The 27,669-nt window shown below is 44.6% G+C and overlaps 1 protein-coding gene across 1 annotated transcript in view; it reads left to right on the plus strand.

Moving 5' to 3' along the window:
- The window catches only part of PRDM2 (PR/SET domain 2), a 126,708-nt gene that overhangs the window by 48,731 nt on the left and 50,308 nt on the right, over positions 1 to 27,669 (plus strand). Inside the window, exons 5-6 of the mRNA XM_066606720.1 lie at positions 2,730 to 2,882; positions 25,188 to 25,317. Coding sequence (XP_066462817.1) covers positions 2,730 to 2,882; positions 25,188 to 25,317 — 283 coding nt within the window. The remainder of the gene's footprint in view (positions 1 to 2,729; positions 2,883 to 25,187; positions 25,318 to 27,669) is intronic.

Below are 27,669 nucleotides of genomic sequence, written 5' to 3' on the forward strand. Positions count from 1 at the left end.
CCAGACAGTTGACTAACGCTGTCCAGTCAAATATTTATCAGAGAATGTAGCTCCATCCTGAATGCCTGTTTTCAAGGCATTAAATGGTTGTCCAGTTGTAAGTGGATTGTCTCTCCATAGAATAGGCCGTTAATGGAAGATTCATGGGGGTCTGCGACTTGGGCTCCCCATCGATCTTCTGTTCACTGGGTCAATATGCTTGTACACAGAGCTGATTTCTGCAGGAAGTGGACAGCTCTGTTCTCACTGCAGTGGCTAGGCTTGGAATTACAAGCAAAGTTCCTGCTGCAATGAATAGGAACTTTGCCTGTAATACCAAGCCTGGCCACTACAGAGCTGTCTGCTTTATGCGAGTGGCGTCAGTGCTAACTAGATCGTGCAGCCTTTTTAGAAAGACAAATGCATCTTTGGCTCGTTCAAATGAGAATCGGACTGAACGAGCGTGGCGTAAACTGAATGATAAGCGAACAAGTCAACAATTGTTTTCATGCTTGCATAAAATGATCGACAAACAAAAAGTGAGCAATACCCGTTCGTTGATCAGTCATTGGTAAGTGTTATTGTTCACTTTCTCTCGTTTGACTGATAATCGCATAAAAACCACCTTTTAGGCCAATTTCTCACAAGCATATTCTAACCCCTCCAAAATACGGACCTGTCATGGATGACCTTACAACTGTATGTCATCACTATTTCATTGCTGTATCTGTATTTGGGGCCGTTGGTTTTATTTTTTTACTGGGTGAATACTGATTCATTTTTGCCCAATAGAAGATGCCAATGAATGTAAATATAGAGGCAAAAACGGACAGAAGTAGCGCATGTTGGGTCTTTAAAACGTGGCTGTGAAAAATATACGGTAATGCCCATGGATACATAGACTTACATTAGCTCCATGTTAGTCTGCAAAACACGGAGTTAAATGTATGGTCTTCTGCTAGCGGCCTAATGGCCACTCCATACACTGGAAGTCTTTCATCCAAACATTAACCAGATGATGAGTTATATTGGCAATTAGTTGATGAATATGTTTGTGTATGGGCGGATTAAGAGGCTGGATGTGAAGATTGTTGAAAATCCCCTGCATGCCAAAGGGACTTTTTTGCCTGAAACCCCCATACACCTACCACTAACGAACAAAATAATTCACCCTGAATAATCCTTTTACTAACAAATGATCACCAGGACAAGTAACAAAACTGTCAAATATCGATCAGTCTTTCATGGTGGCCTTGTGACATAAGGTGCCTTTACACAAACAATGATCGCTCAAAAGATGGCTTTTGAGCGATCATTTTTGCATAAACTACTACTTGGCACCAATTAGTAGTGTGTGAGCCGCCGAGAGCTGTATTCAGGGACCAGACCATCCTCTATTCTCTGAATAAATTCCCTTTGTTCTGCCATGGGGCTGACTGCTGAGACAATGTAATCAGCGATCCCCGGGAAGAACACAGCATGCGGTCCTCATCAGCTGTTCTGCCGAGCAATGGAGTTCATCGTTCGTCAGAAAAGTGAAAGATGGTCACATTTCCACGGAACGATTATCGCTCAAAAGCCATCTTTTGAGCAGATTTTGAGCAATAATTGTTGTCTAAATGGGCCTTTTACAACACTTAGTTTTTCTGGAGCCTGCAGCAGGAAATCTGTCTAATTAGAATACACTTAATCGCCCAGATTTCATCCCAAGGATTATTTCTGCTATGCTTTCACATAGGATAAATAATCACTCACTAAATGAAGATGAGGAGCGCAATGGTAATCCTTTCTGGCCATCCGCTTCCATTCAGAGTAAGCAGGCAGTCGTCCATAGATGAATGACTGCCTGTTTACCTAGGCCCATAATTGCTTGCTTTTTAGGTGAGGTAAAACCCAAGCGACAAGTGAGGAGTTGTTGCTCCCTTGCCCTATCGCGTCCCGTGTTCGAATGGGTATACAGTCACCTGTAATCACTCGCTTGAGTGATTTACTCAGGCAACTATTGTCCTGTGTAAAAGTACCCTAATTTGCAACTGTAGGCGGGGATGTATTTGGGTATGTTCTGGCGTAGCAGTCCCAAGTCGGTACGGTTTGCAAATGACTTGATTAGTAGCCGCCTGCTTTGACATCCTACCCACCATGAATTAGATATTTTCATGAATATGAAACAGTTGGTTGACAACCTCGTAATGGTTGTTCTTAGTACAGCCCAGCTTCACCTGAAACGGATACAACTTCTAAATGGCTGCTTGACAAAAGTTGACGACTCGGGACTTGATATATTTGCTGGTTATTTTTTTTATTTCTTTTATTTTAGTAAAAATTACTGTTAATGCACCTCCAATTGAAAATGGCTTAAAGGGTTGTATGAGATTATAAAAAGGCATGATTGAGCTGCAATACCATACGCAGCCCATCATGAACAAGAGGGGCGCTATTTCTCTAAAAAGAAAAGGTTTTTTTTTGCTAATCTCAAACAACCCCTTTAACTGGACAGAAGTATAAATGGCCCTCTAATCCTGTTGGATAGAATACGCACTTGCTTGTAATTTTCCTGCATTGTTCTGGACTGCTGTTTTTGATATTATGTTTGCTTGCGCCACTATTGAAGCTCCCATCTGCACTGTTATAAAACCCATGCTAAGTGTTACCACCAGCTGCTGATTTTTTATTTTTTTGTGACTTTCAACTCTGCTTTTTGTTTTTAGGATCTGTTGCATCAAAGTTTAATTTGTTCTCTTGTGTTTTAGGTGTATTACCCAAACCTGGGTTGGATGTGCGTTGATGCCACAGAGCCACAAAAAGGCAACTGGTTGCGGTACGTGAACTGGGCTCGCTCAGCAAAGGAGCAAAACCTCTGCCCTCTGGAGATCAACAGAGCTATATACTATAAAACCCTGAGGGTATGTGGTCAGTTTTGCATTGTACTGTTGCTGTTTTAGCAGGGTTTGGTTTTAAAGAGGTATTCCTGGTATTTAACCCCTTTTAGTAGTGTATATATGACCTATTCTCAAAATAGGTCATCGATAGTTGATTGGCTAGGGTCTGCCACTCAGGACCCCCAAGGACCACCTGATCTCAGCCCCTGCCCTTGCTGCCTTGGATGGGACATCCATATTGGGGTCAAAGACAGAATACCATCGCTTCTAATTGGAGCAAAGCCTGTTCTTATACTACCGGCTCTAGCCTTGGGGTCGGAGCTGGAAGTGTAATAGAAAGCTTCATTTCCATTGAAAACAATGGGAGAGATACCTTCTGTAGCACTTCTGGTTCCAATTCCAATGTTGAACGAGCCGTCAACATCTAGCCAATTGCAGGGAGTGCAGGGGGTAAGATCAGATGATCGCCGGGGGTCCCAAGCAGCAGACCTCTACCGATGACCTATTCTGAGATAAGTCATCTGTACCAAAAGTTAAATGCCCAGAATATCCCCTCAAATTACACTTTGTCTACCTGGTTGGCCTTATTTATGGAGAATTCATTATAGTCTATGGCTTATCTTCCTCCTTTCCAGCGTGGGGCTCAGTGAGGACTATGAATAGTAGTCCTTTCATTCTAGAGATCAGTGAGGTGACAGCACTTTGACCCCACCATTGCAAACTTCTAACATATCATTGGTTCACCTGCTGAGATCATCAGCAATCTGCTGCTATTGCCTAGGGCAAGTGCTGTACCAGAACCAAGCTCGTAACACATATATTACGTGACTCATGTAGCTCCACCAGACACGTGGAGGAAGATTACCTGACTGGGCAGATCTATGAGGGCGATGGCTACCAGCCTACATATACCTGGTGCCCCCTCCATAAGCTGGTGGCTAGCACCCTGGGTGATTACACAAGTTGTACATAGCTAAGGACAGCCATAGGGATCTCTATCGTTTATGGAAAATTCAGCATTTCCTTCATACCGTAGTAAAAATCTAGATGTTAATCACTAACCTAGAGATAGAGACCCAAAAATGGCACCAAGTAAAATACAACTTGTATGTATGAGCATACATTACTGCTTAACTGGGTTGATTTCCCCTTTAGGACTCTTGCAAGGTGGGTGACTATTCCCATGGGAGTTGTAATGTTTGGTCATACAGATTTTTAGATCTCTTTCTGGAAAAGCTGGGTGGCAAGGAAATCATTGAATAATTTAACAGAAATGAATGATTACAACCGAAGCCGTCCTAATCTGACACCAAGTCATTTATTACCTTCCTAGCGTACTCCATTTTCAGTAATTGTTTCTACTGGGTAAATACGACAGAGTGGTTAATTACCCTGGCAAACAAGGATATGCCGAGCTCTGAATAACTATAAAAAGTTTCTCATTTATTACAGAACAATATGGAAAAAGACCTGGGGGTACTAGTGGATTGTAGACTAAACTGGAGTAACCAATGCCAGTCAGCTGCTGCAAAGGCAGATAAAGTCTTGGGGTGCATTAAAAGTGGTATAGGGGTGAAGGACGAGAACATTATCCTTCCATTATATAAGGCACTTGTCAGGCCCCACATGGAATACTGCGCGCAGTTCTGGTCGCCGGTGTTCAGGAAAGATGTTACAGTACTGGAGAGGGTTCAAAGAAGAGCAACTAAACTAATACATGGTATGACGGGACTGGAATACCCAGAGAGGCTATCAAAATTGGGACCATTTACTCTAGAAAAAAGAAGGCTAAGGGGCGACCAAATAACTATGTATAAATACATGAGGGGACAATACAAGGATCTCTCCCAGGATCTGTTTATACCCAGGACTACGACGGTAACAAGAGGACATCCGCTACGTTTAGAGGAAAGCAGGTTTCATCACCAACATAGAAAAGGGTTCTTTACTGTAAGAGCAGTTAGACTGTGGAACTCTCTGCCTGAGGAAGTGGTGATGGCAAAATCCATAGAAGAGTTTAAAAGGGGACTTGATGTCTTTCTGGAGAGGAAGGATATTATAGGCTATGAATCTAAGGTTATTTGGTAATCCGGGTATACAGGCAGGTAGGAACTATTAGGGGTTGATCCAGGGAACAGTCTGATTGGCATTAGGGAGTCGGGAAGGAATTTTTTTCCCCAAAAGGGCTAATTGGCTTCTGCTCTTGGGGTTTTTTGCCTTCCTCTGGATCAACAACACAGGATAGACAGGCTGGACTAGATGGACATTGTCTTCATTCGGCCTTACGAGCTATGTTACTATGTTACTAATACTTATTTGTCTTCACCAAGAAATAAACATTGGAGCATCTTAGAGCTCCGTCTTGTGCCATTCTTCTTATGGATGACTGTTGGGCGCATAAGCATCGGACAGCCATCCCGCAGACTATTGCTGCTGTGCTTTACACAGTACGATAGCCATTCTAGTGAATGGAGATGGAGCAGGCTGAAGATCGTTCCGGACGACCGCGTCCATTCACAGTAAACAGGAGTTGTTCAAACCTTGAGCAGCTCCTGTTTACACAGCCCAACAATCTCTTGGTTTTTAGTTCTACTGAAAGCCAAACCATTCCGACAAATGAGCGGTTTCTCTTGAAAAACCTTAATTCTTAGAAACGTATGACAAAATTGACAACTGGACATTACCATTCCTTTTGTCAATAGGATCATTGCCGACAGTGTTTAGGAACATGCAGGGGTGTAACTATAGAGGGTGCAGGGGATGCGGTTGCACCCGGGCCCAGAAGCCTTAGGGGGCCCATAAGGCCTCTCTTCTCCATATAGGGAGCCCAGTACTATGAATAAAGCATTATAGTTAGGGGCCCTGTTACAGGTTTTGCATTGGGGCCTAGAAGCTTTAAAGGGGTTGTCTCGCGCCGAAGCGGGGTTTTTTTTTCTTCCATAGGCCCCCCGTTCGGCGCAGGACAACCCCAAAGGATGTGTTATAATAAAAAAAAAATTTTTTTCTTACCCGAATCCCCGCTCTGCGACGTCTTCCTTCTTCCTTCTTCTTCCTTCACCAAGATGACCGTCGGGATCATCACCCACGATGCACCGCGGGTCTTCTCCCATGGTGCACCGTTGGCTCTGTGCGGTCTATTGCCGATTCCAGCCTCCTGATTGGCTGGAATCGGCACACGTGACGGGGCGGAGCTACGAGGACCAGCTCTCCGGCACGAGCGGCCCCATTCACCAGGAAGAAGACCGCACAGCGCAAGCGCGTCTAAAAAAGCAAGAAGACATCAGAATTAGACGGCACCATGGCGACAGGGACGCTAGCAACGGAGCAGGTAAGTGAATAACTTCTGTATGGCTCATATTTAATGCACGATGTACATTACAAAGTGCATTAATATGGCCATACAGAAGTGTATAACCCCACTTGCTGCCGCGAGACAACCTCTTTAAGTTATGTCTCTGTGCAGCATGGTTTAGGTATGGGTACAGGTACAGATACAGATAGAGGGAGGGGGGGCAGCTCCCGTTTTGCATCAGGGCCCCTGAGCCTTTAGTTACGCCCCTGGGAACACGTCTCTTGGGCAAAGGAAATGGTAACATCCAGGTGTTTCATTAAACTCTTCCAGGAGGAATAACAGAGGAAAGGTGCAGGGCAGAGTCCTAAGATAAAAGATGCTCTAGAATTGTTATATGTTGAATACAAATATTTCTAAGGACACTTTTTCACGGGACGACTGTCATAGATGAATGACTCCCTATTGCAGGCCAATCGTTTGATTTTTTTTTTTTTTATGCCTGCATGATCTGAATGACGAACAAATTAACGTTTACCCTGAACAATTAACGTTTAGTATCCCACGATAACCTGGATATCGTTTATTGCAAAAAAGGCACTAAAACGAAAAGGTGAGCAGCGCTATCATGTCGTCTTTAACCCGATTCAGTCCAAGCACTGTATATTTATGGCACTTGGTCCTGGGCTTTAAACCTGCAACATTGTAAATGTACCACATGGGTTTAAAGGGGTTGCCAGGCACACAATGGAGATTCTGGAAAGGCTGAAATCTAGGAGGTACAGCTAAGTAGCAGCAACCTTTGATCTGCTGCTCTGGACCCTCTTCTTCATTACGTACAGCTGATGGCTTGTCGTTGTGTTTACATGCATCACTTCTGCCATAAACACAGCAACAGACTGTTACCTACAACTCCCGGCATAGAGCTTGCTTACCGGCCAGCGCTGTAGCTCCGCACACAGCTTACAGGTCCTACAACATACTGGCACCAACCTCCCTCTAACTCCGAGCCATAGAGAGCCTGCTGAGTCAGACAGACAGGATCCTCCAACACTCTGAATTGCACATGAGCAATACGGCATAGTGCTTCCTCACCTGTCATCCCATAATGCACTGCTCACAGGATGTTGGAGGCAATGGACAGGGGAGGAAGTGGCAAACGCAGACAAGATGTCAGATGAAGTGAAGATATTTTTCAGATGTAGGCTAATGAAACATAGATAGAAAATGAAGTAATAAAGTGGAATACAGTCTGTAACTTTTGAGCGCAGTTCGGTGTTGCAGTGCTGCAAGATCTTCCTATACAAATAGCTTTGAATAGTGAAACACCCCTCTTTTCCCTACGTGGTCGGCTTCCATAGTGAAGATTCTTTTATCTGGTTTCCAATAATCTAGAAAGTCCAATAACCATGCAATTATTTCCAGGGTTTAAAATGATTTTTCAAAAAAATTGCTTCTGGTTTCTTTTTTGGGAAGGTATCTAACCAACAAATATTATATGATGATGCTTTCATAGAATTTTGTACAAGATCATTGATATTGGCCATGGATGGGTTTTCATGCAACTATGAATGGCTGAATTTAGACGCTTATTTTTGCATAAAACGTAGCACCTATCCAGGATTGGGACCAAAAGCTGGATCCTTGCCACATTTTATGCAAAAAAAGGCTTTTAACCCTTTCCAATCCAATTTGTATCCAGATTTTTCCTAGGGGGCTTACTCTTTTTCTGCTGATACCCCCCCCCCCCCCCCCCAAAAGCTACCATTGTGTTCTGTGTTAATGTGAATGGTCACTAACTTTTCAACAAACTTGTGTTTATATGATGGCCAACATGATAACTAGTAAAAGTGCAAACCACTTTATCTGAAATCTTTTTGTGCTTAAACATCACTGTAACTTCGTGGCCTTTGAGGGTCTCACTTCTTTCTAACTTGCCGCCCATTGCCTATTGGCATGTAAAGTCCATCTCAACAGTAACGGACACGCTAAGCGGGAGTGCAGGAAGTGTGTGTGTGGCGGTGGTGGGCGACTTGGCTTGCTGCTCTCTCATGCTGCTGATAGAAGTCTGTGGAGAAAGGAAGGTAGGAAATCGCTGAAAGACTGCGACAGAGGTGGAAAGAATTGAACAGATGTTGCTGCAGCTGAGGCAGCTTTCAGACCAGCGTATTGTAGAATATCTGTAATATGGATCCATAATGCAGACTCGTTCCAAGTGCCATTACAACCGTTTGCGTCATCAGTTTTTTATGAGTATTTGCCTTCGTATTAACGGTCATTGCTTTTATTTTCTACTGGGCAAATACTGATCCTTATTTGTCCAACAGAAAATAATACCAACATGGTGGCAAAAAAGGACAAAAATGTGGTCATGCTTTTTAGAAGAGGACGGTGAAAAATACGGCCATATGAGTAGATTCATAGATTGACATTAGCACTACATTACAATCCATGAAACATGGACTGGATACGCTCATCTGAAAGCGATCTAATAGTGATTTAGTACCTGACAGCTACTGAAATCACATTTACACTTCTCAGGACTGCTGTGTTATGTCCTTCATAATGCTTTTACTTATGAGGGTGTGTTACAGAGAAATATAGAAGTTCTCCTGATTGCCTATGTGCACAGTGTATGGGAGACCTCACAGCAGCTTCTACCCAACAGCTCAGGGAAGACTGAGAATTAGTCCTCTTGTGTTAATATCTTTACATAGTTTTGTGTCGTCTGCAAATACTGATATTTTACTACACATTCCTTCTACCAGGTCATTAGAATCTAGTTAAAAGAATAGGGTTCAAAACCGCCCCCTATGGTAGCCCACTAGTAACATTGACCCAATCTGAGTATGTACCATTTATAACCCCCCTCTGCTTTCTAGCACTGAGCCTGTTACTTACCCACTCAAGTTGTCCTTTTCCTGCAAAACTCTGCATGCAGTTACATCTCAGGCAGCTATACAAATAATTTAGAGTTGTGGTGTGATTAGATAAACGGTCTTGTCACCTGAGGCCCTAAAAGTGGTTCCCCCTTGTCCTACAAAAGGCTCTCGGAGGCGCCTTGTGTGTAGTAACCTCTTCTTCCGCTTGTGTAGAGCTTGTTGACCACTGGACGCCTCTACGACACAGAAAAGTGATTTCACTCTGTTACCAGAGTCTGAGAGGGGGGCATTTATGAAATGCTAGAAACTGGATGGTCGTATCAACAAATTGTCTGTCTGCTACCTGGGGCGTGCTGACCAGACTGTTAGAGGGTGTTGGGACCAGTGGATACGTGAGGGCACACAAGGCGACCGGGCTCAGGACTCCCTCAACAGACCACCAGTAGAGAGGATTGTCTGATCATTCAACAAGCACGAGCAGCTCCAACTGTTGATTGTCCACCAGACAGGTGGCACCATTATTACAGGCCCCTTTGTCTTTTGGAACCATTTCCAGACCCTTGACTAAAGGACATTTGGTCTCACAGCCCCTATTATGTATATTGCCTTTGATACCCACCATGGCCTCCGTTTGCAGTGGTGTCATGAACAACAAAACTGGAGCCAGGTTCTCTACAGCAACTAATCCAGGTTTAGTTTGGGCACCGACGACAGCTGTGTTTGTGTCTGGAGTCCTAGGGGTGAGCGCCTCAATCCTGTCTTTGCTGTGGATTGGCACGCTGTCTCCACTGCTGGTGTGATGGTATGGGGGGCCATGGCATTCAACAGTCGGTCACCTGTAACAGTGGTACGAGGGACAATGACAGCTCAGCGATATGTTCAGGACATCCTGCAGCCACATGTGTTCCTCTCATGGTAGGCCTTCCAAGAGGCATTTTCCAGCAGGATAATGCTCGGCCGCACACACAAGGGGGTCACAGAAATGCCTCCCCAACATTGTCCTACTTCTGTGGATGCCAAATTTTCCGCCAATAGAACATGTATGGGACCAACTGGGACGTCAACTTCGACAGTCTGAGTTTGCGTGATCTGGAGGCTCTGTCACAGCAAATCAAGACCGATATGCTGCAGGATACCATATCAAACCTGTATGCCTCCATGCTCGCCCGTATCACATCTTGTATCCAAGCTAGAGGCGGTACAACAGAGTACTAGAGCCTTCGTGCCCCCCCCCCCGTATCACATCTTGTATCTAAGCTAGAGGCGGTACAACAGGGTACTAGAGCCTCCATGCCCACCTGTATCACATATTGTATCCAAGCTAGAGGCGGTACAACAGGGAACTAGAGCCTCCATGCCTGCCAGTATCACATCTTGTATCAAAGCTAGAGGCTGTACAACAGGGTACTAGAGCTTCCATGCCTGCCCGTATCACATCTTGTATCCAAGCTAGAGGCGGTACAACAGGGTACTAGAGACTCCCTTTAAGGGGTCAGTTTTCCACAATAAATTCTCCTTTTCCTCTGATATTGTAATCACTTATATCAATGTTCCAATCACACAAAGTTTGATTTCATTCCAAATTAGGTTTATTTGTAATAGGGGCTTAATAATCGTGATAATAAATGTGACGGGGGCAGATATATGCTGAATATTTACCTGTAACAACCCTTTTCTGTGTTCCCGTCCTTTCGGCCTACATTTTAAAGCTGGAGAAGTCCAGTTAATATTTTACACCAAGTATCCTCTTCTAGGGTGAAAGTCTACGCTCACTAATTAAAATACTATATTTTAACTTCCTCGTAGTAAAACATTTGTAGCAGAGGCCGTGTCCGACCAAAGAGAATATCTGAATTGCATATCTTTTGATGGGTTCCCCAACACCTGAGCTGGCTGTGATCTGTCTGCCAGCTCCGCTGCAGTCTCTGCACTTAGGATGCCAATCACAGACTGGCAGTTCACGGCTGCTGTATGAGAGCGGTCGTTCTGCAAGGTCATTTCATTTCTTCTACCTTTTTGTAGAAAGCATCCTAAGTCGTTTTAAGGCAGTAATTTCAAGACTAGATGAGAGTAGATGATTGTACTTGTCCTTGAGATACAACCTGGTATTATTTTGGTGTCTTTGTGCCAGTGAGCCGCAGGTTAACGGATGAGCCTGTGGCATTGTAAGACAATGAAAGTGTCTTTTTATCGTCCATAAACCGTTGATTTAACCCGCTTTGGATCAAGTGTTGTAAACATATGACACTTAGTCCTTGGCTTTAAACCTGCGTCATTGTAAATATACAGTACAGATTCAAAGCTCCTGCAATCGAGCCAAAGCCGTTCAGGTGCCCGGCTGTCAGAGACAGTTGAGGACCTCAATATGAAAAAGGAAAATGTTTGTAACCCCCTTCTGCCTTCCCTTTTCCAGCCTAACCTAAACTCTACGCAGTGGATCAAGGAGGCGGCAGTGCCATTTTCGCTATTGGACTCTGCGATCATGTCATGCCCCGGGCTGGGCAGAGCTGTAAGGTTTTGGCAGACTCCAGTCCAGCTCTGTTAGTGACTATTGTCACACTAGGGCATGTTTTCTTCTGTAACTGGGGCTCCTTTGCATGCTGCCCCTATGGATGCCTCCAGAGGCGTAACTTGAAGCTCCTGGGCCCCAATGCAAAACCTGGAATGGGGCCCCCAACTATAATGCTTTATTCATAGTACTGGGCTTCCTATATGGAGATGAGAGGCCTTATGGGCCCCCCAAGGCTCCTGGGCCCGGGTGCAACCGCATCCCCTGCACCCTCTATAGTTACGCCCCTGGATGCCTCAGTTACTGTGGAAAGCTTTGAAATAAGGAGCAAAAAAATGACATTGCGAATGACTTCTCAAAAGTCTGATATGGGGTACATCTATATTAAAAAATTGTATCCAAAAATCTGTAAAAAAAAATTTGAATGTAACACAAACCTTTAAAAAAAAGACCCTCGGCACCCTACAGTAAACTACCACTGTAATTCAGGACTATACAAATTTAGTGTATCAAGACGTCTAAAACAAAGTAGGGAACCCATTCCTGTACGTTATTTTAGCATTAGTGTACTAATCTTAAAAGTAAAGAACTGTGTTTGTACTTTTTGTACCCCATTACCCCTAATAAAACATTAAACGTATCATTTAAAAAAATATATTAATTAAACTAGAGACGTTAAGAGGACTTTACTGCAAAACTGTGGGGCAAAATCCAGTAAGAGTTGGTGTGTATAAGGAGCCGGTGTTTAGATTTCTTGAAGAAATGGCTAGCAGAGAGTGTGGCGCTGTACACAAATGCACATGGCGAAAAGATTCTGTCCATCCATTATTTAGACTGGTACAGTACGACTGCAGCCCTATGACGCTTTACATTTACCTGAATGGTCTTACTGGTTACACTGCATTATCAGAGAGGTGGTAACACATTCATCAAACATGTACAAGGAGTACATTGTACCATATCTATAGGAACATGTACAAGGAGTACAGATTGTACCACATCTATAGGAACATGTCCAAGGAGGGCACCTTGTACCATATCTATAGGAACATGTCCAAGGAGAACACGTTGTACCGCATCTATAGGAACATGTCCAAGGAGAACACGTTGTACCACATCTATAGGAACATGTCCAAGGAGAACACGTTGTACCGCATCTATAGGAACATGTCCAAGGAGAACACGTTGCACCGCATCTATAGGAACATGTCCAAGGAGAACACATTGTACCACATCTATAGGAACATGTTCCTATAGATGCGGTACAACGCGTTCTCCTTGGACATGTTCCTATAGATGTGGTACAATGTGCTCTCCTTGTACATGTTCCTATAGATGCGGTACAACGCGTTCTCCTTGGACATGTACAAGGAGAGCACATTGTACCATATCTATAGGAACATGTCCAAGGAGAACACGTTGTACCGCATCTATAGGAACATGTCCAAGGAGAACACATTGTACCACATCTATAGGAACATGTCCAAGGAGGGCACCTTGTACCGCATCTATAGGAACATGTCCAAGGAGAACACGTTGTACCGCATCTATAGGAACATGTCCAAGGAGAACGCGTTGTACCGCATCTATAGGAACATGTCCAAGGAGAACGCGTTGTACCGCCTCTATGGGGACATGTCCAAGGAGAACGCGTTGTACCGCATCTACGGGGACATGTCCAAGGAGCACGCGTTGTACCGCATCTACGGGGACATGTCCAAGGAGCACGCGTTGTACCGCATCTACGGGGACATGTCCAAGGAGCACGCGTTGTACCGCATCTACGGGGACATGTCCAAGGAGCACGCGTTGTACCGCATCTACGGGGACATGTCCAAGGAGCACGCGTTGTACCGCATCTACGGGGACATGTCCAAGGAGCACGCGTTGTACCGCATCTACGGGGGCATGTCCAAGGAGCACGCGTTGTACCGCATCTACGGGGGGCAGGTCCAAGGAGCACGCGTTGTACCGCATCTACGGGGACATGTCCAAGGAGCACGCGTTGCACCGCATCTACGGGAACGCGTCCAAGGAGCACGCGTTGCACCGCATCTACGGGAACGCGTCCAAGGAGCACGCGTTGCACCGCATCTACGGGAACGCGTCCAAGGAGAACGCGTTGCACCGCAGCTACGGGAACGCGAACAAGGAGCACGCGTTGCACCGCAGCTACGGGAACGCGAACAAGGAGAACGCGTTGCACCGCAGCTACGGGAACGCGTCCAGGGAGCACGCGTTGCACCGCATCTACAGGAACGCGTCCAAGGAGAACGCGTTGCACCGCAGCTACGGGAACGCAAACAAGGAGAACGCGTTGCACCGCAGCTACGGGAACAAGGAGAACGCGTTGCACCGCAGCTACGGGAACAAGGAGAACGCGTTGCACCGCAGCTACGCGAACAAGGAGAACGCGTTGCACCGCAGCTACGCAAACAAGGAGAACGCGTTGCACCGCAGCTACGCAAACAAGGAGAACGCGTTGCACCGCAGCTACGGGAACGCGAACAAGGAGAACGCGTTGCACCGCAGCTACGCAAACAAGGAGAACGCGTTGCACCGCAGCTACGCAAACAAGAAGAACGCGTTGCACCGCAGCTACGGGAACGCGAACAAGGAGAACGCGTTGCACCGCAGCTACGGGAACGCGAACAAGGAGAACGCGTTGCACCGCAGCTACGGGAACGCGAACAAGGAGAACGCGTTGCACCGCAGCTACGGGAACGCGAACAAGGAGAACGCGTTGCACCGCAGCTACGGGAACGCGTCCAAGGAGAACGCGTTGCACCCCAGCTACGGGAACGCGAACAAGGAGAACGCGTTGCACCCCAGCTACGCGAACAAGGAGAACGCGTTGCACCGCAGCTACGGGAACGCGTCCAAGGAGAACACGTTGCACCGCAGCTACGGGAACGCGTACAAGGAGAACGCGTTGCACCGCAGCTACGGGAACGCGTTGCACCGCAGCTACGGGAACGCGTACAAGGAGAACACGCGCACTGTGCCATTTCTACAGGGGAACGCGTACAAGGAGAACACGCGCACTGTGCCATTTCTACAGGGGAACGCGTACAAGGAGAACACGCGCACTGTGCCATTTCTACAGGAGCTCGTGCGTGGAGCGCGCGCACTGTGTGGCACCTACAGGAGCTCGTGCGAGGAGTCCGCGCACTGTGCCATATATATAGGAGCACGCGAAAAGTGTGTACACGGTACTGTATCTGTAGGATGAGATACGAGGAGCTTGCACTGTATCGTATCCAGAGGACTACGTGTGAGCAGCGTGCCCACTGTACCGTATCTATAGGAGCTCACACTGCGCCTTGTCTATAGGAGCATGCACGATGAGTGTGCACTGTACCATATCTGAAGGAACACGTGAGGAATATGTGCACTGTGCCATATATAAAGGAGCACATGCACTGTGCCAAGATTGTTGTAGTGCGCGCACTGTGCTATGTCTATAGGAACGTGTGAGGAGTGCATGCACTGTACCATGTCTATAGGAGCGCGCATACTGTGCCATATCTATAGGAACACATGTGAGTAGCGCATGCATGGTGCCATGTTTATAGGAGCATGTGCACTGTTTATAGGAGCATGTGCAGTGTGCCATACCTGTAGAAGCGTGCCATGTCTATAGGTTTTTTCAACATGACAAATTATTAAGCCATCACACATTAATTGTGATGTGCTCCGATATCTTGCACTTCAACAATGCCAAATATCCCCCTGGTGACAAAATGAATTTTTTTTTTTCTTCTGAAATCTAACCCCATCCCCCAGTGAGCATACACCATCTGTTATTAAATTCCGGCCCATAATTTTTTGAATTGGAGACCTCTAAACGCCTCTAGTTAAAAGGGGTTGTCCAGAACGTTGGCCATTTTTTTAGTCAGGTAGGTCATCTAAAGATGAGCAGCTAGGGACAGCCGTTTGTGATCCCAGCCAATTAGCCGATTCCTGGTGCCGTTGGAAGCAGATTGCACTGTCTGTAGTGCAGCAGCCCAAGCTGGTATTACAGGCGCAACTTCCATTGAATTCAGTGGTATCTCTTCCTACTGTACAAAGTCGGGCTGCTACAATATTGTGAGTGCCGACCACATTAACAGAAGCATTTTCTTTTTGCCTTGTTGGGGCACGCAGATGCTTCCGACAGCCCACAAACCATACGTGTCCATTAGAATCCATGGACTACGGTAATGACCCAGAATGATCGGTGCTGGAAACCTCCCAATCTGCAGCGCTGAAAAGAAGTCACACTAACATTCTGACACAAATCTTCAGTCTTCAAGTTGTGAAAAATATTGTTTGGTTATTTATTAGGCTCTGGTCGTCTCTACATTTAGGTCTTTCCATTGTGGTTTCTGTCATAAATGCTGGAAAAAAATTATCCAGAATGTTGAATAGTTTTCTTTCTGGTAAAAAGATGGAAATTGTGATAGAGTATGGAAACCATTATAATCATTCTGTTCTATCAGGCGCCGGTGGTCAGCCATTTGTCGGATTTGGCGTGTCAGATTTTAAACTCAAATGTTTTATCCATTTATGGAAAATCTGGGTGACAAGATCTGCTATTACAGCCTCTAGAGGGCTTAAAGCTTGCCACTTATACGGCCCATGTTCCCTACCATGTTCAGTAAAACCTCTACTAACGTTGGTAATCCGTCCGAAAGCGATCTGCTTTACCTGAAACAGTTGCTACTGGAGGTAATTATTTCCATAGGAATCAATGTAAATCCAGTTAATTTGTTTCAGACATTCCAAAACACACACCAAACCACATTTAACCCTTTTAGTGGCACGCCCGGAAAATCTCCGGGCCTTGCTGCACTGACCATGCAGTTAGACCCTGGAAGATTTCCGTGGACAGCTCTAATGCTGAAATGTGCAAATCTTCCTGGGTTTTAATTACATTGTTGACTCATTTAAAGAACCTGCCCTGTGAGGCATGACATGGTAGTAATAAACCTGCCAATCAAGGGGTTAATGGAGAATAAATGTGGTATTTAATACCAAAAACAATAATAAAAATAATAAATATAAAGTACTACTGTAAAGAATAAATGAACATTTAACATGTTATTGAACATGTTACTGTGTGTTATCTGCGGTGTTGCATAGGACTGTAGGTCACATCTACTTCATCATCTGTCCGCAGTGTTATCACTGTGTTCTCTGTGCTGTTACATAGGACAGCAGATGACATCTGCTGTACTACAGTCCATCATCTCTCCTCAGCATTATCACTGTGTTCTCTGTAGTGTTGCATAGGACTGCAGGTGACATCATTATCTGTCCTCAGGGTTATCACTGTGTTCTCTGTGCTGTTACATTGGAGTGCAATTGTACAATATTGTACTGTACTAGTGTATTACCTGCCGCCGATGATAGAGAAGGGTGGGTTGAATTAACAGCAAGAGGAGGAGGAGACGCCGAGCAGGAGGTCACGTGGGTTCAGCAGCAAGGTCGCATGGGCCGGCACACACCAGTGTTGTTAGAGGCAACCAATGTTACTAGAGACAAAATTTTAGCAAAAAAAAAAAATGGCCTTACTCGAAATCAGCCTTAGTAGATGTCAATGCTATTAGAGGTTTTACTGTACAATGAAACCTCTCCGAAAGACCATCGCTTTGAGACTATCGCCCCCTTAGGCCTCCTGCAGATGGGCAGAAATTCCACGGCGGGATTTTTCCTGCAGAATCTCCGCCCGTGCTTGCTGCCATAGGATTGCATTAGATAATAATTTGTCCACGTGCAAACACCCACGGAAAACAAATTGCGGGCTGTTCTATCTGCGAAGCCCGCACAGAAACGTCACTAGTGATGCGCCGGCTCCGCTCTGCGCATGCACTGGCTGGGCGACAGCCGGCACGTAGAAGAGCTGGGAGACGCCGGAGCAGGAGAGCCGCAGTGGTCACTGCAGGGGCATGGGTTGGATCCCGCTGCGAGAATTCTGCGAGGATCTGACCTGGCCGTCTGCAGGCGGCCTCATGCAGACCAGATTTTCCCTGGCAGATTTTGATTTCCGCTATGTTATGCATATACAAGTGGTCTTTGAGAAAATCAGACCTCCACTGAATTCTTGGAGCTGTGCCTGCAGTACCAGCCTAAGCCACTGCAAAGTGTACGGAGCTGTCTGCTTCTACCTCTGTAGACTATGACATAGGCATGGGGGAATAGCTGATCACCAGGGATCCTGAGTGGCAGACCCCCGCCAATCAACTATTGATAACCTATTCTAAATGGTCATTAAAGGGTTGTCTGGCAACCAGACAACATTCCAATCGTAGTTCCAACTATGTTAAAATTTAAAAAAAAACAAAAAAAAACAAAACAGTAATTACGCCTTCACTATAGTGGGAATCCGAATCCATCACTGTAATCCCACTGCCCTCCCGGTATTTGTTGGGGAAGACTATGTCAATGGAAGTCATCTGACTACTGCAGGCAATCAGAGGCTGCAGCGTTACCATCCTGAACTATTGGCATCAGTGCTCATATCCTGGATGCCAGTAGATCAGAATATGACGCTGCAGCGATCAGGCGATTTCCAGTGACTACAGTAAATTCCCACTATGGAGGAGGGGTAAGTACTGCCCTTTTTTTTTTTTTCTTTTTTTTTTTTCATATTTTAACGCGGCTGGAGCTATAGGGGCAATTAGCAACTGCAATCACTTCTGCATTTGGATTTTGCCTTTCTTGGATCCGTCTTCAATGCCATACATGGATTTAAAAAATTGATACTAAACTGAAACAAACAGGAACAGAAGTTTCGGCCGCAGCGGGACTAGACCCGAGCCCCTGCAGGGACCATCGCGGCACTCGTCTCACCCGCAGCTCCGGCTCTTTGATGTGCTGGCGGCTGGCCAGCCGGCGCATGCGCCGAGTGGAGCCAGCGGCCGGCGCATGCGCAGAGCGGAGCCGGGGAGTGACATTTCTGTATCTACTTTGCATCTGCTGCATGTGGATTAGACCCATTGCATGAACCGGAAACCTGCTAGTAGAGCAGCGGCAGCAGAAATCCGCCTTATGTCCGCCATAGTCTTCCATTGAAATCTACACCATATCTCTCATGTAAACATATGCACAGAATGTAATAATTAGTAATATTTTATTTTGAGTGGAAAATTTAGCCCCATCCCCATTACATTATTTAGGTTCATCGTGAGTAAGACTGGGCTCACGTGAGCTTAATTTAATTGTGCATTACATGCGCGTAATACACTGAATGAAGTCATTGATTCTCTTATAATGATCTATTTACATTTGAGTTCAGACTTTGCGTATAATACGTGCTTCAAGTACTCGTCACGTTCTATCTTGGTGCGTATGATGCTCTGTAATAGATGATTGAAAACAATGGGCGTGCGTAAATACGCAGGAAACCTGCGTACTCGAGGCATATTTATGCACAAATCAATGGGTAAAAAAAATTGTTGATAAAAAAACGTGCAAGTAATCGGCGTATTTCGGCCGGTGAATATGCTGCGTATTCATGGGCTGAAATACGCATACGGCTGTGTGCATGCACCCAAAGACCAAGCACCGTATGCATAGTGCTTGGGATTTAAACTTGTGCCGTTGTAATTGTATGGCACAGGGTTAAAGGGGTTTTCCGTGGAAATGCTATTGATGACCTATACTCAGGATAGGTCATTAATAGTTGATCGGCCGGGGTGCACCGCTCGGGACTCCGACTGATCAGCTGTGCGGGCGCATGCTGTCAGCCCCACAATAACAGAGGTCAGAGCGGAAGCTGGGTAATATGCAAATTGATGGAACAATACCCTTGCAGCGCCACCTATTGGAGGGCAGCATTCCTGAGGTATTATTCAATCTCCCTTATTTGCATATTACCCAGAGGAGCATGAATGGCCTTAGAAGTCTCCTCACTTACTCATCCTCTAGGTGCTCTCCCTAAGGAGTAAAGATAGCGTTCCTGACTCACATCACAGGCCTTTTACTAGCCAAGCTAGAAACCTACTGCGAACTGAGGGGCAACCTGAAACAGCTGTCTGTGTATGGATTCTAGCTTGGCTTTCAATTCCAAGTCATTGTTACATGGCTTGTATAAAGAGTCTAACACTGACATGCAGGAATGCTGCCTTTCAGTAGGTGGCACTGCAGAGGTATTGTTCCATCGCCCTTATTTGCATATTACCCAGAGGAGCATGAATGGCCTTAGAAGTCTCCTCACTCAGCTTCTAGATGGTCTCCCTAAAGAGAAAAGAATGACCCGCATTCCTATGTGAAACACTGAGCCGGAAGTATTTAAATGTAATAAGTGAGTGAGCCGCAGATGATTTTTATGTGGGCTGAAACTGAGTGGCAAAAGAAAAGCGCACGATGGCTCGTGTTTAGATGTTTATTGCACAGTTTTGTACATTTGAGCAAATTTTGAGCGGCTATTACGTGTAAATGGGCATTTAGCAGACCCAAATCAGCTCTACCAGTGACTAATGTCCCCATTGGGGAAAGTTTTCCTCTGCAAATGGGGTGCTCTTGAATTTGTTAATGTCCCCCAGAGTTCTTATAGGAGGTCATTGATGTGAAAATATTTATATGCAAAAATTGGAGAATTAAAAAAAGATAAATAGGAAGATGGATGGATAAATAGATAGATGGATAAGTGAAAAGAAAGAGAGATGGATAAGTGAAAAGAAAGATAGATGGATAAGTGAAAAGAAAGATAGATGGATAAGTAGAAAAGATGGATAGTTAATCGGAAGGGGAGAAAGAAAGACTGAAGGTGGGTAGACTGAAAGACGGAAGGTAGATGGAAGGTAGATAAAAAAAGAAAAAAAGGAAGCTGAAAGGTAGATGGAAAGAAAAATGGAAGATGGATAGAAAGAAATATGATAGAAAGATGGAAGGTATGTAGACAGTAAAAATGATGGAAGGTGGACATAAAAATGGAAAGAAGATAGACTGTAAGAGCTCCTGCACACTTGTGTTTTTCTTGCACGTTTTTTTCACGCGATTGTCAATAGGACTTTCTAATGTTAGAAGCGCAATCGCACAAAAATTGCAAAGCACAAACTTGCGATGCGTTTTTAACATTAGAAAGTCCAATTGACAATCGCGTTAAAAAACCGCAAGTGGGTGTGAGCCCTAAGAAAAATAGAAAGAAAGCTGGAAGGTAGAAAGAAAGCTGGAAGGTAGATAGAAAGAAAGCTGGAAAATGGATAGAAAAAAGATAATAGAAAGAAAGATGGAAGGTAGGTAGAAAGAAAGGTGGGAGGTAGATGGAAAGAAAGAAAGCTGGATAGAAAGAAAGCTGTAAGGTAGATGGAAAGAAAGAGAGCTGGAAGGCAGAAAGCTGGAAGATGGATAGAAAGAAAGCTGGGAGGTAGGTAGAAAGAAAGGTGGGAGGTAGATGGGGAAAAAAGCTGGATAGAAAGAAAGAAAGAAAGAAAGCTGTAAGGTAGATGGAAAGCGAGCTGGAAGGCAGAAAGATGGATAGAAAGAAAGCTGGGAGGTAGGTAGAAAGGTGGGAGGTAGCTGGGAAAAAAGCTGGATAGAAAGAAAGCTGTAAGGTAGATGGAAAGAAAGAGAGCTGGAAGGCAGAAAGATGGATAGAAAGAAAGCTGGGAGGTAGGTAGAAAGACAGGTGGGAGGTAGATGGAAAGAAAGCTGGAAAATGGATAGAAAAAAGATAATAGAAAGAAAGATGGAAGGTAGGTAGAAAGAAAGGTGGGAGGTAGATGGAAAGAAAGAAAGCTGGATAGAAAGAAAGCTGTAAGGTAGATGGAAAGAAAGAGCTGGAAGGCAGAAAGCTGGAAGATGGATAGAAAGAAAGCTGGGAGGTAGGTAGAAAGAAAGGTGGGAGGTAGATGGGGAAAAAAGCTGGATAGAAAGAAAGAAAGCTGTACGGTAGATGGAAAGAGAGCTGGAAGGCAGAAAGATGGATAGAAAGAAAGCTGGGAGGTAGGTAGAAAGAAAGGTGGGAGGTAGCTGGGAAAGAAAGCTGGATAGAAAGAAAGAAAGCTGGATAGAAAGAAAGAAAGAAAGCTGTAAGGTAGATGAAAAGAGAGCTGGAAGGCAGAAATATGGATAGAAAGAAAGCTGGGAGGTAGGTAGAAAGGTGGGAGGTAGCTGGGAAAAAAGCTGGATAGAAAGAAAGCTGTAAGGTAGATGGAAAGAAAGAGAGCTGGAAGGCAGAAATATGGATAGAAAGAAAGCTGGGAGGTAGGTAGAAAGAAAGGTGGGAGGTAGATGGAAAGAAAGCTGGAAAATGGATAGAAAAAAGATAATAGAAAGAAAGATGGAAGGTAGGTAGAAAGAAAGGTGGGAGGTAGGTGGAAAGAAAGCTGGAAAATGGATAGAAAAAAGATAATAGAAAGAAAGCTGTAAGGTAGATGAAAAGAGAGCTGGAAGGCAGAAATATGGATAGAAAGAAAGCTGGGAGGTAGGTAGAAAGGTGGGAGGTAGCTGGGAAAAAAGCTGGATAGAAAGAAAGCTGTAAGGTAGATGGAAAGAAAGATGGATAGAAAGAAAGCTGGGAGGTAGGTAGAAAGAAAGGTGGGAGGTAGATGGAAAGAAAGCTGGAAAATGGATAGAAAAAAGATAATAGAAAGAAAGATGGAAGGTAGGTAGAAAGAAAGGTGGGAGGTAGATGGAAAGAAAGAAAGCTGGATAGAAAGAAAGCTGAAAGAAGGGATGGAAGATGGATAGAAAGAAAGCTGGGAGGTAGGTAGAAAGAAAGGTGGGAGGTAGATGGGGAAAAAAGCTGGATAGAAAGAAAGAAAGCTGTAAGGTAGATGGAAAGAGCTGGAAGGCAGAAAGATGGATAGAAAGAAAGCTGGGAGGTAGGTAGAAATAAAGGTTGCAGGTAGCTGGGGAAAAAAAGCTGGATAGAAAGAAAGAAAGAAAGCTGTAAGGTAGATTGGAAAAAGAGAGAGCTGGAAGGCAGAAAGATGGATAGAAAGAAAGCTGGGAGGTAGGTAGAAAAAAAGGTGGGAGGTAGATGGATAGAAAAAAGATAATAGAAAGAAAGATGGAAGGTAGGTAGAAAGAAAGGTGGGAGGTAGATGGAAAGAAAGAAAGCTGGATAGAAAGAAAGCTGTAAGATAGATGGAAAGAAAGAAGGGATGGAAGATGGATAGAAAGAAAGCTGGGAGGTAGGTGGAAAGAAAGGTGGGAGGTAGATGGGAAAAAAAGCTGGATAGAAAGAAAGAAAGAAAGCTGTAAGGTAGATGGAAAGAAAAAGAGCTGGAAGGCAGAAAGATGGATAGAAAGAAAGCTGGGAGGTAGGTAGAAAGGTGGGAGGTAGATGGAAAGAAAGCTGGAAAATGGATAGAAAAAAGATAATAGAAAGAAAGATGGAAGGTAGGTAGAAAGAAAGGTGGGAGGTAGATGGAAAGAAAGAAAGCTGGATAGAAAGAAAGCTGTAAGATAGATGGAAAGAAAGAAGGGATGGAAGATGGATAGAAAGAAAGCTGGGAAGTAGGTAGAAAGAAAGGTGGGAGGTAGATGGGAAAAAAAGCTGGATAGAAAGAAAGAAAGCTGTAAGGTAGATGGAAAGAGAGAGCTGGAAGGCAGAAAGATGGATAGAAAGAAAGCTGGGAGGTAGGTAGAAATAAAGGTTGCAGGTAGCTGGGAAAAAAAGCTGGATAGAAAGAAAGAAAGAAAGCTGTAAGGTAGATGGAAAAAGAGAGAGCTGGAAGGCAGAAAGATGGATAGAAAGAAAGCTGGGAGGTAGGTAGAAAAAAAGGTGGGAGGTAGATGGATAGAAAAAAGATAATAGAAAGAAAGATGGAAGGTAGGTAGAAAGAAAGGTGGGAGGTAGATGGAAAGAAAGAAAGCTGGATAGAAAGAAAGCTGTAAGATAGATGGAAAGAAAGAAGGGATGGAAGATGGATAGAAAGAAAGCTGGGAGGTAGGTGGAAAGAAAGGTGGGAGGTAGCTGGGGAAAAAAAGCTGGATAGAAAGAAAGAAAGCTGGATAGAAAGAAAGAAAGAAAGCTGTAAGGTAGATGGAAAGAAAGAGAGCTGGAAGGCAGAAAGATGGATAGAAAGAAAGCTGGGAGGTAGGTAGAAAGAAAGGTGGGAGGTAGATGGAAAGAAAGCTGGAAAATAGATAGAAAAAAGATCATAGAAAGAAAGATGGAAGGTAGGTAGAAAGAAAGGTGGGAGGTAGTTGGGGGAAAAAAGCTGGATAGAAAGAAAGAAAGCTGGATAGAAAGAAAGCAAGAAAGAAAGAGAAAGCTGTAAGGTAGATGGAAAGAAAGAGAGCTGGAAGGCAGAACGATTGATAGAAAGAAAGCTGGGAGGTAGGTAGAAAGAAAGGTGGGAGGTAGATGGGGGAAAAAAGCTGGATAGAAAGAAAGAAAGCTGGATAGAAAGAAAGAAAGAAAGAAAGAAAAAGCTGTAAGGTAGATGGAAAGAAAGAGCTGGAAGGCAGAAAGATGGATAGAAAGAAAGCTGGGACGTAGGTAGAAAGAAAGGTGGGAGGTAGATGGGGAAAAAAGCTGGATAGAAAGAAAGCTGGATAGAAAGAAAGAAAGAAAGAAAGAAAGAAAGAAAGAAAGAAAGAAAGAAAAAGCTGTAAGGTAGATGGAAAGAAAGAGAGCTGGAAGGCAGAAAGATGGATAGAAAGAAAGCTGGGAGGTAGGTAGAAAGAAAGGTGGGGGAGGTAGATGGGGAAAAAGCTGGATAGAAAGAAAGAAAGAAAGAAAGAAAGAAAGAAAAAGCTGTAAGGTAGATGGAAAGAAAGAGCTGGAAGGCAGAAAGATGGATAGAAAGAAAGCTGGGAGGTAGGTAGAAAGAAAGGTGGGAGGTAGGTAGATAGTAAAAAGAATGGAAGGTAGACATAAAAATGGAAGGTAGGTATACTGTAAGAAAGATGGAAGTAGGTAGAAAGAAAGATGGAAGATACAAGATAGACAGATATAGAGAGATAAATAGAAAGATAGATATCTTTTTATACATAGTCTTGTATATAATTATTTTATTGTATGTATAGAGAGATCTATTAATAGACAAAATGCTAATATATTAAAGATGGAGGGGGGGGGAGGGGCATCCACACCAACCTAACCCGTATCTGCTTTGTAATCCGAGATTATACTATACAAGTTATATAGCAAAACGTCCAAAATAAAATGGCAATTGTATTTTATTTTAGGATTAATGTACTATTTTTTTTTTTAAATAAAAAAATTAATCCCCAAACTTTTTTTACTTTTCGTACACAAACAGCCCTAGATTTCACGTGAAAAAAAACCGAACTAACAAAAGAGAATTAAAAACGTAGCCAAAATAATTTCGTCAGCCCAAGAAAAAAAAATAAAAAAATAGGACCATGAAACCTTCACACGTACGCCGAAAAGTATTTGGTCCTTTAGGAGTGAAACCCAAGAAGGGGTTAAAGGGCCAGCAGCGTGTGTCAGTGATCATGCAGTCCTCCTTCCAGCAGAGGGGATGGTTGGGAAGCCCTGGTGGCCCTCCTGTCCTCCCCTCCTCCGGTCTGCTCTTCCTGTTTGGTTAGTATGTGGCCTGTGCAGAGTACAGCTGTTTATAATCCCCATAGCTGCTTCCACGCCCTCTGGCCCTGAGCCTGCTTCTCTCTCCCTCTCCCTTTTTTTTGCAATGTACTAACAACCTCCCCTCTGATTGGTGTTATATTTGTCTCTGTAATTCTTGCAGCCAATTGAGCCAGGAGAGGAGCTCTTAGTCTGGTACAATGGAGTAGACAACCCCGAGATAGCAGCTGCCATAGAGGAAGAGAGAGCTGCCAGCCACAGGAGCAAGAAGAGCTCGCCCAAATCCAGGAGGGGTAAGCAACACTGGGCTCGCTGAGTCCTGGGGGGAGGCGGGGGCAGGGGGGGTGAGATGTCTCCATGCCGTGTGGATGTCGCTGTGACCTTTCCCAGACTGCACTGTCTGCATGATCCCTTATAGCTTCCAACATACAGCGGGATCATATGATGTCTCTGCATAGACTCCCTCCCGCCCTTCAGTAAAGGGGGCGAATCGTTGGGTCTTTTTTGTCTTTTTGTGATTCGTTTTGCTTTTTTTTTCTCGTTTTCCTCCAACTCCGCTGCGTGGCAGCCGCCGGTCTGTGTGTAATACTGGCACAGGAGTTAGGATGGCAAGTGAACTTCAGGCGGTGGCGTCATTGCCAGGCTGGAGATGTAGGGGGGGGCGGCAGCCGCCGGCTATTGAGGTTAAACTGCAGATCAGACAGCCCAGGATAGCAGAGAGGTGTCACACGTTGGGATTACCGCAGGCTGCATCTGTCTCCTGCGATATTCTCAAGGCCTTCGCTGCGGAGACCAGACACTTCTGTTTTTCTGTATTTCCTCCTTTCGTCAGCTGTTGTGACATCTGATTGCACTCGGCATACGTATCTTATAGAGCGATATATGCCGTAGTGTGTATATCGTATACAGGCGATATATTGCGTGTGTGGATATATATGTAGTGTGCATGTATACGCACATAATAAATATATATAATATTAATATATAAATATATATATATGTGTATGTATGTATGTATGTGCGTATACATGCACACTACATATATATCCACACGCAATATATCGCCTGTATACGATATATATATATGTATGTGTGTGTGTGTGTGTATATATATATATATATATATGTGTGTGTGGATATATATGTTGGCAGCTATAAGTGGATATATATCTAATGGCTGTATATGTGTGTGAGTGTAGATTTGTAACAAATATTCCGCAAAGAAGATCCGCAGCGTTTACGGAAGCAGCAATATCCATGAGATTTTCAAATCTCATCCTCGCACACATAAAAAATCCGCACTACATAGAAATTCAGCTGCGGTTACGGAATTTAGATCTGCAGCGCGTCAAATTTGGGCTGTATTTACACGGGAATAACGAGTTCTGTGGCGTGGTATGACACACAGCACTTGCATGTCGTAATAAGGCCAACCTCACATCGGTGTATGTGAAAACAATGCGTTTTACAGCGTGCTGAGCGTTTTTGAGTCCGTCGATAGGTGTTTTTTGCGGAGTAACAGCGCAGGTAAGTGAGCTGAGGATGTTAGTTTTTGATTTTTTTTTTTTTGTTACCTCCCAGGAACATAATAACCTGTGTTTTAAAAAAAGGCAGTAAAACACAAAAATTGCGTATTTACTGTGTTTTTCACGCAGCGGATTAATTTCAATGGGTGATTTAATGCGCTGAAACGCAGAATGTATGCCTGTCCTACGCTTTTGCGCACAAGAAATGCCAGTGTGAGAGGCCCCCATTGAAATACGCATGTGGGAGCCCGCAGCGGAATCCGTCTCTGCCAGCGACCTCGCATACCTGTCATTTCTTTACTGTGGATGACCGTCGATGCTCGCTGTCGGACAGGCGCAAGAGAGATTTAAAGAAAAATTGTATTTCCCGTGCGCAAGTGTGAAGGAAAAAGTGATTTTCCATAGCAAGCTTTAAACGTTATTTGCAGCGGCTTCTCTGTGCGGACGCCGACCGCGGATTCCGCAGCAAACATCCGTTCCTCTGCAGCTAGCCTTAGCGCCTGCTACTTTCAGGCTTCTGCGATGTGATTCCGCTTTATTAACACACGATACGCGACGCGGTCTATGCGTTTATCATGCACGTGAAAGAAATTACATGAGCCTTCGATAGTTACACAATAAGGCTGGGTTCAAACGGGGTGGAAATCTTATAAATGTCCCCAGCGAGACCACACGAAAATTCCATGAGATTTCCGCAGCTGAAGTCCTGAGACATTTGGCGCGGGTTTTGAAAGCAACTTATTCCGCCGCAGCCTTCTCTCTCCATAGACAGAAGGGAGCCCACAGCAGAAACAGCGATACAATTGACATGCCGCGACTTTGAATTGGCCACAGCGGATGGTCCGCAGCGTGTGGGCTCAGGCTTAAGATTGCAGGCGGAATTTCTGTGCAGAAAGTCCGCGGTAATTCCGCCCCGTCTGAACCCAGCCAAGACGTGGGCTTTTTTGCTATTCAAAATACAGCAGTTTTCAGTTGCAAATTACGCCAAAAAACGGTCTTACATGTTTGCGCCACATTTATCGCGTTTTTAGACCCTTTTCAGACAGTTATCCCAAATTGTCCGGAAAAGGGGTGTGGCCTAAATTGCCCCAAAGAGTATTCCAAATTTCGGCACCATTT

The sequence above is a fragment of the Eleutherodactylus coqui genome, chromosome 6 (genome assembly GCF_035609145.1).
Source record: "Eleutherodactylus coqui strain aEleCoq1 chromosome 6, aEleCoq1.hap1, whole genome shotgun sequence".
Taxonomy (NCBI): Eukaryota; Metazoa; Chordata; class Amphibia; order Anura; family Eleutherodactylidae; genus Eleutherodactylus; species Eleutherodactylus coqui.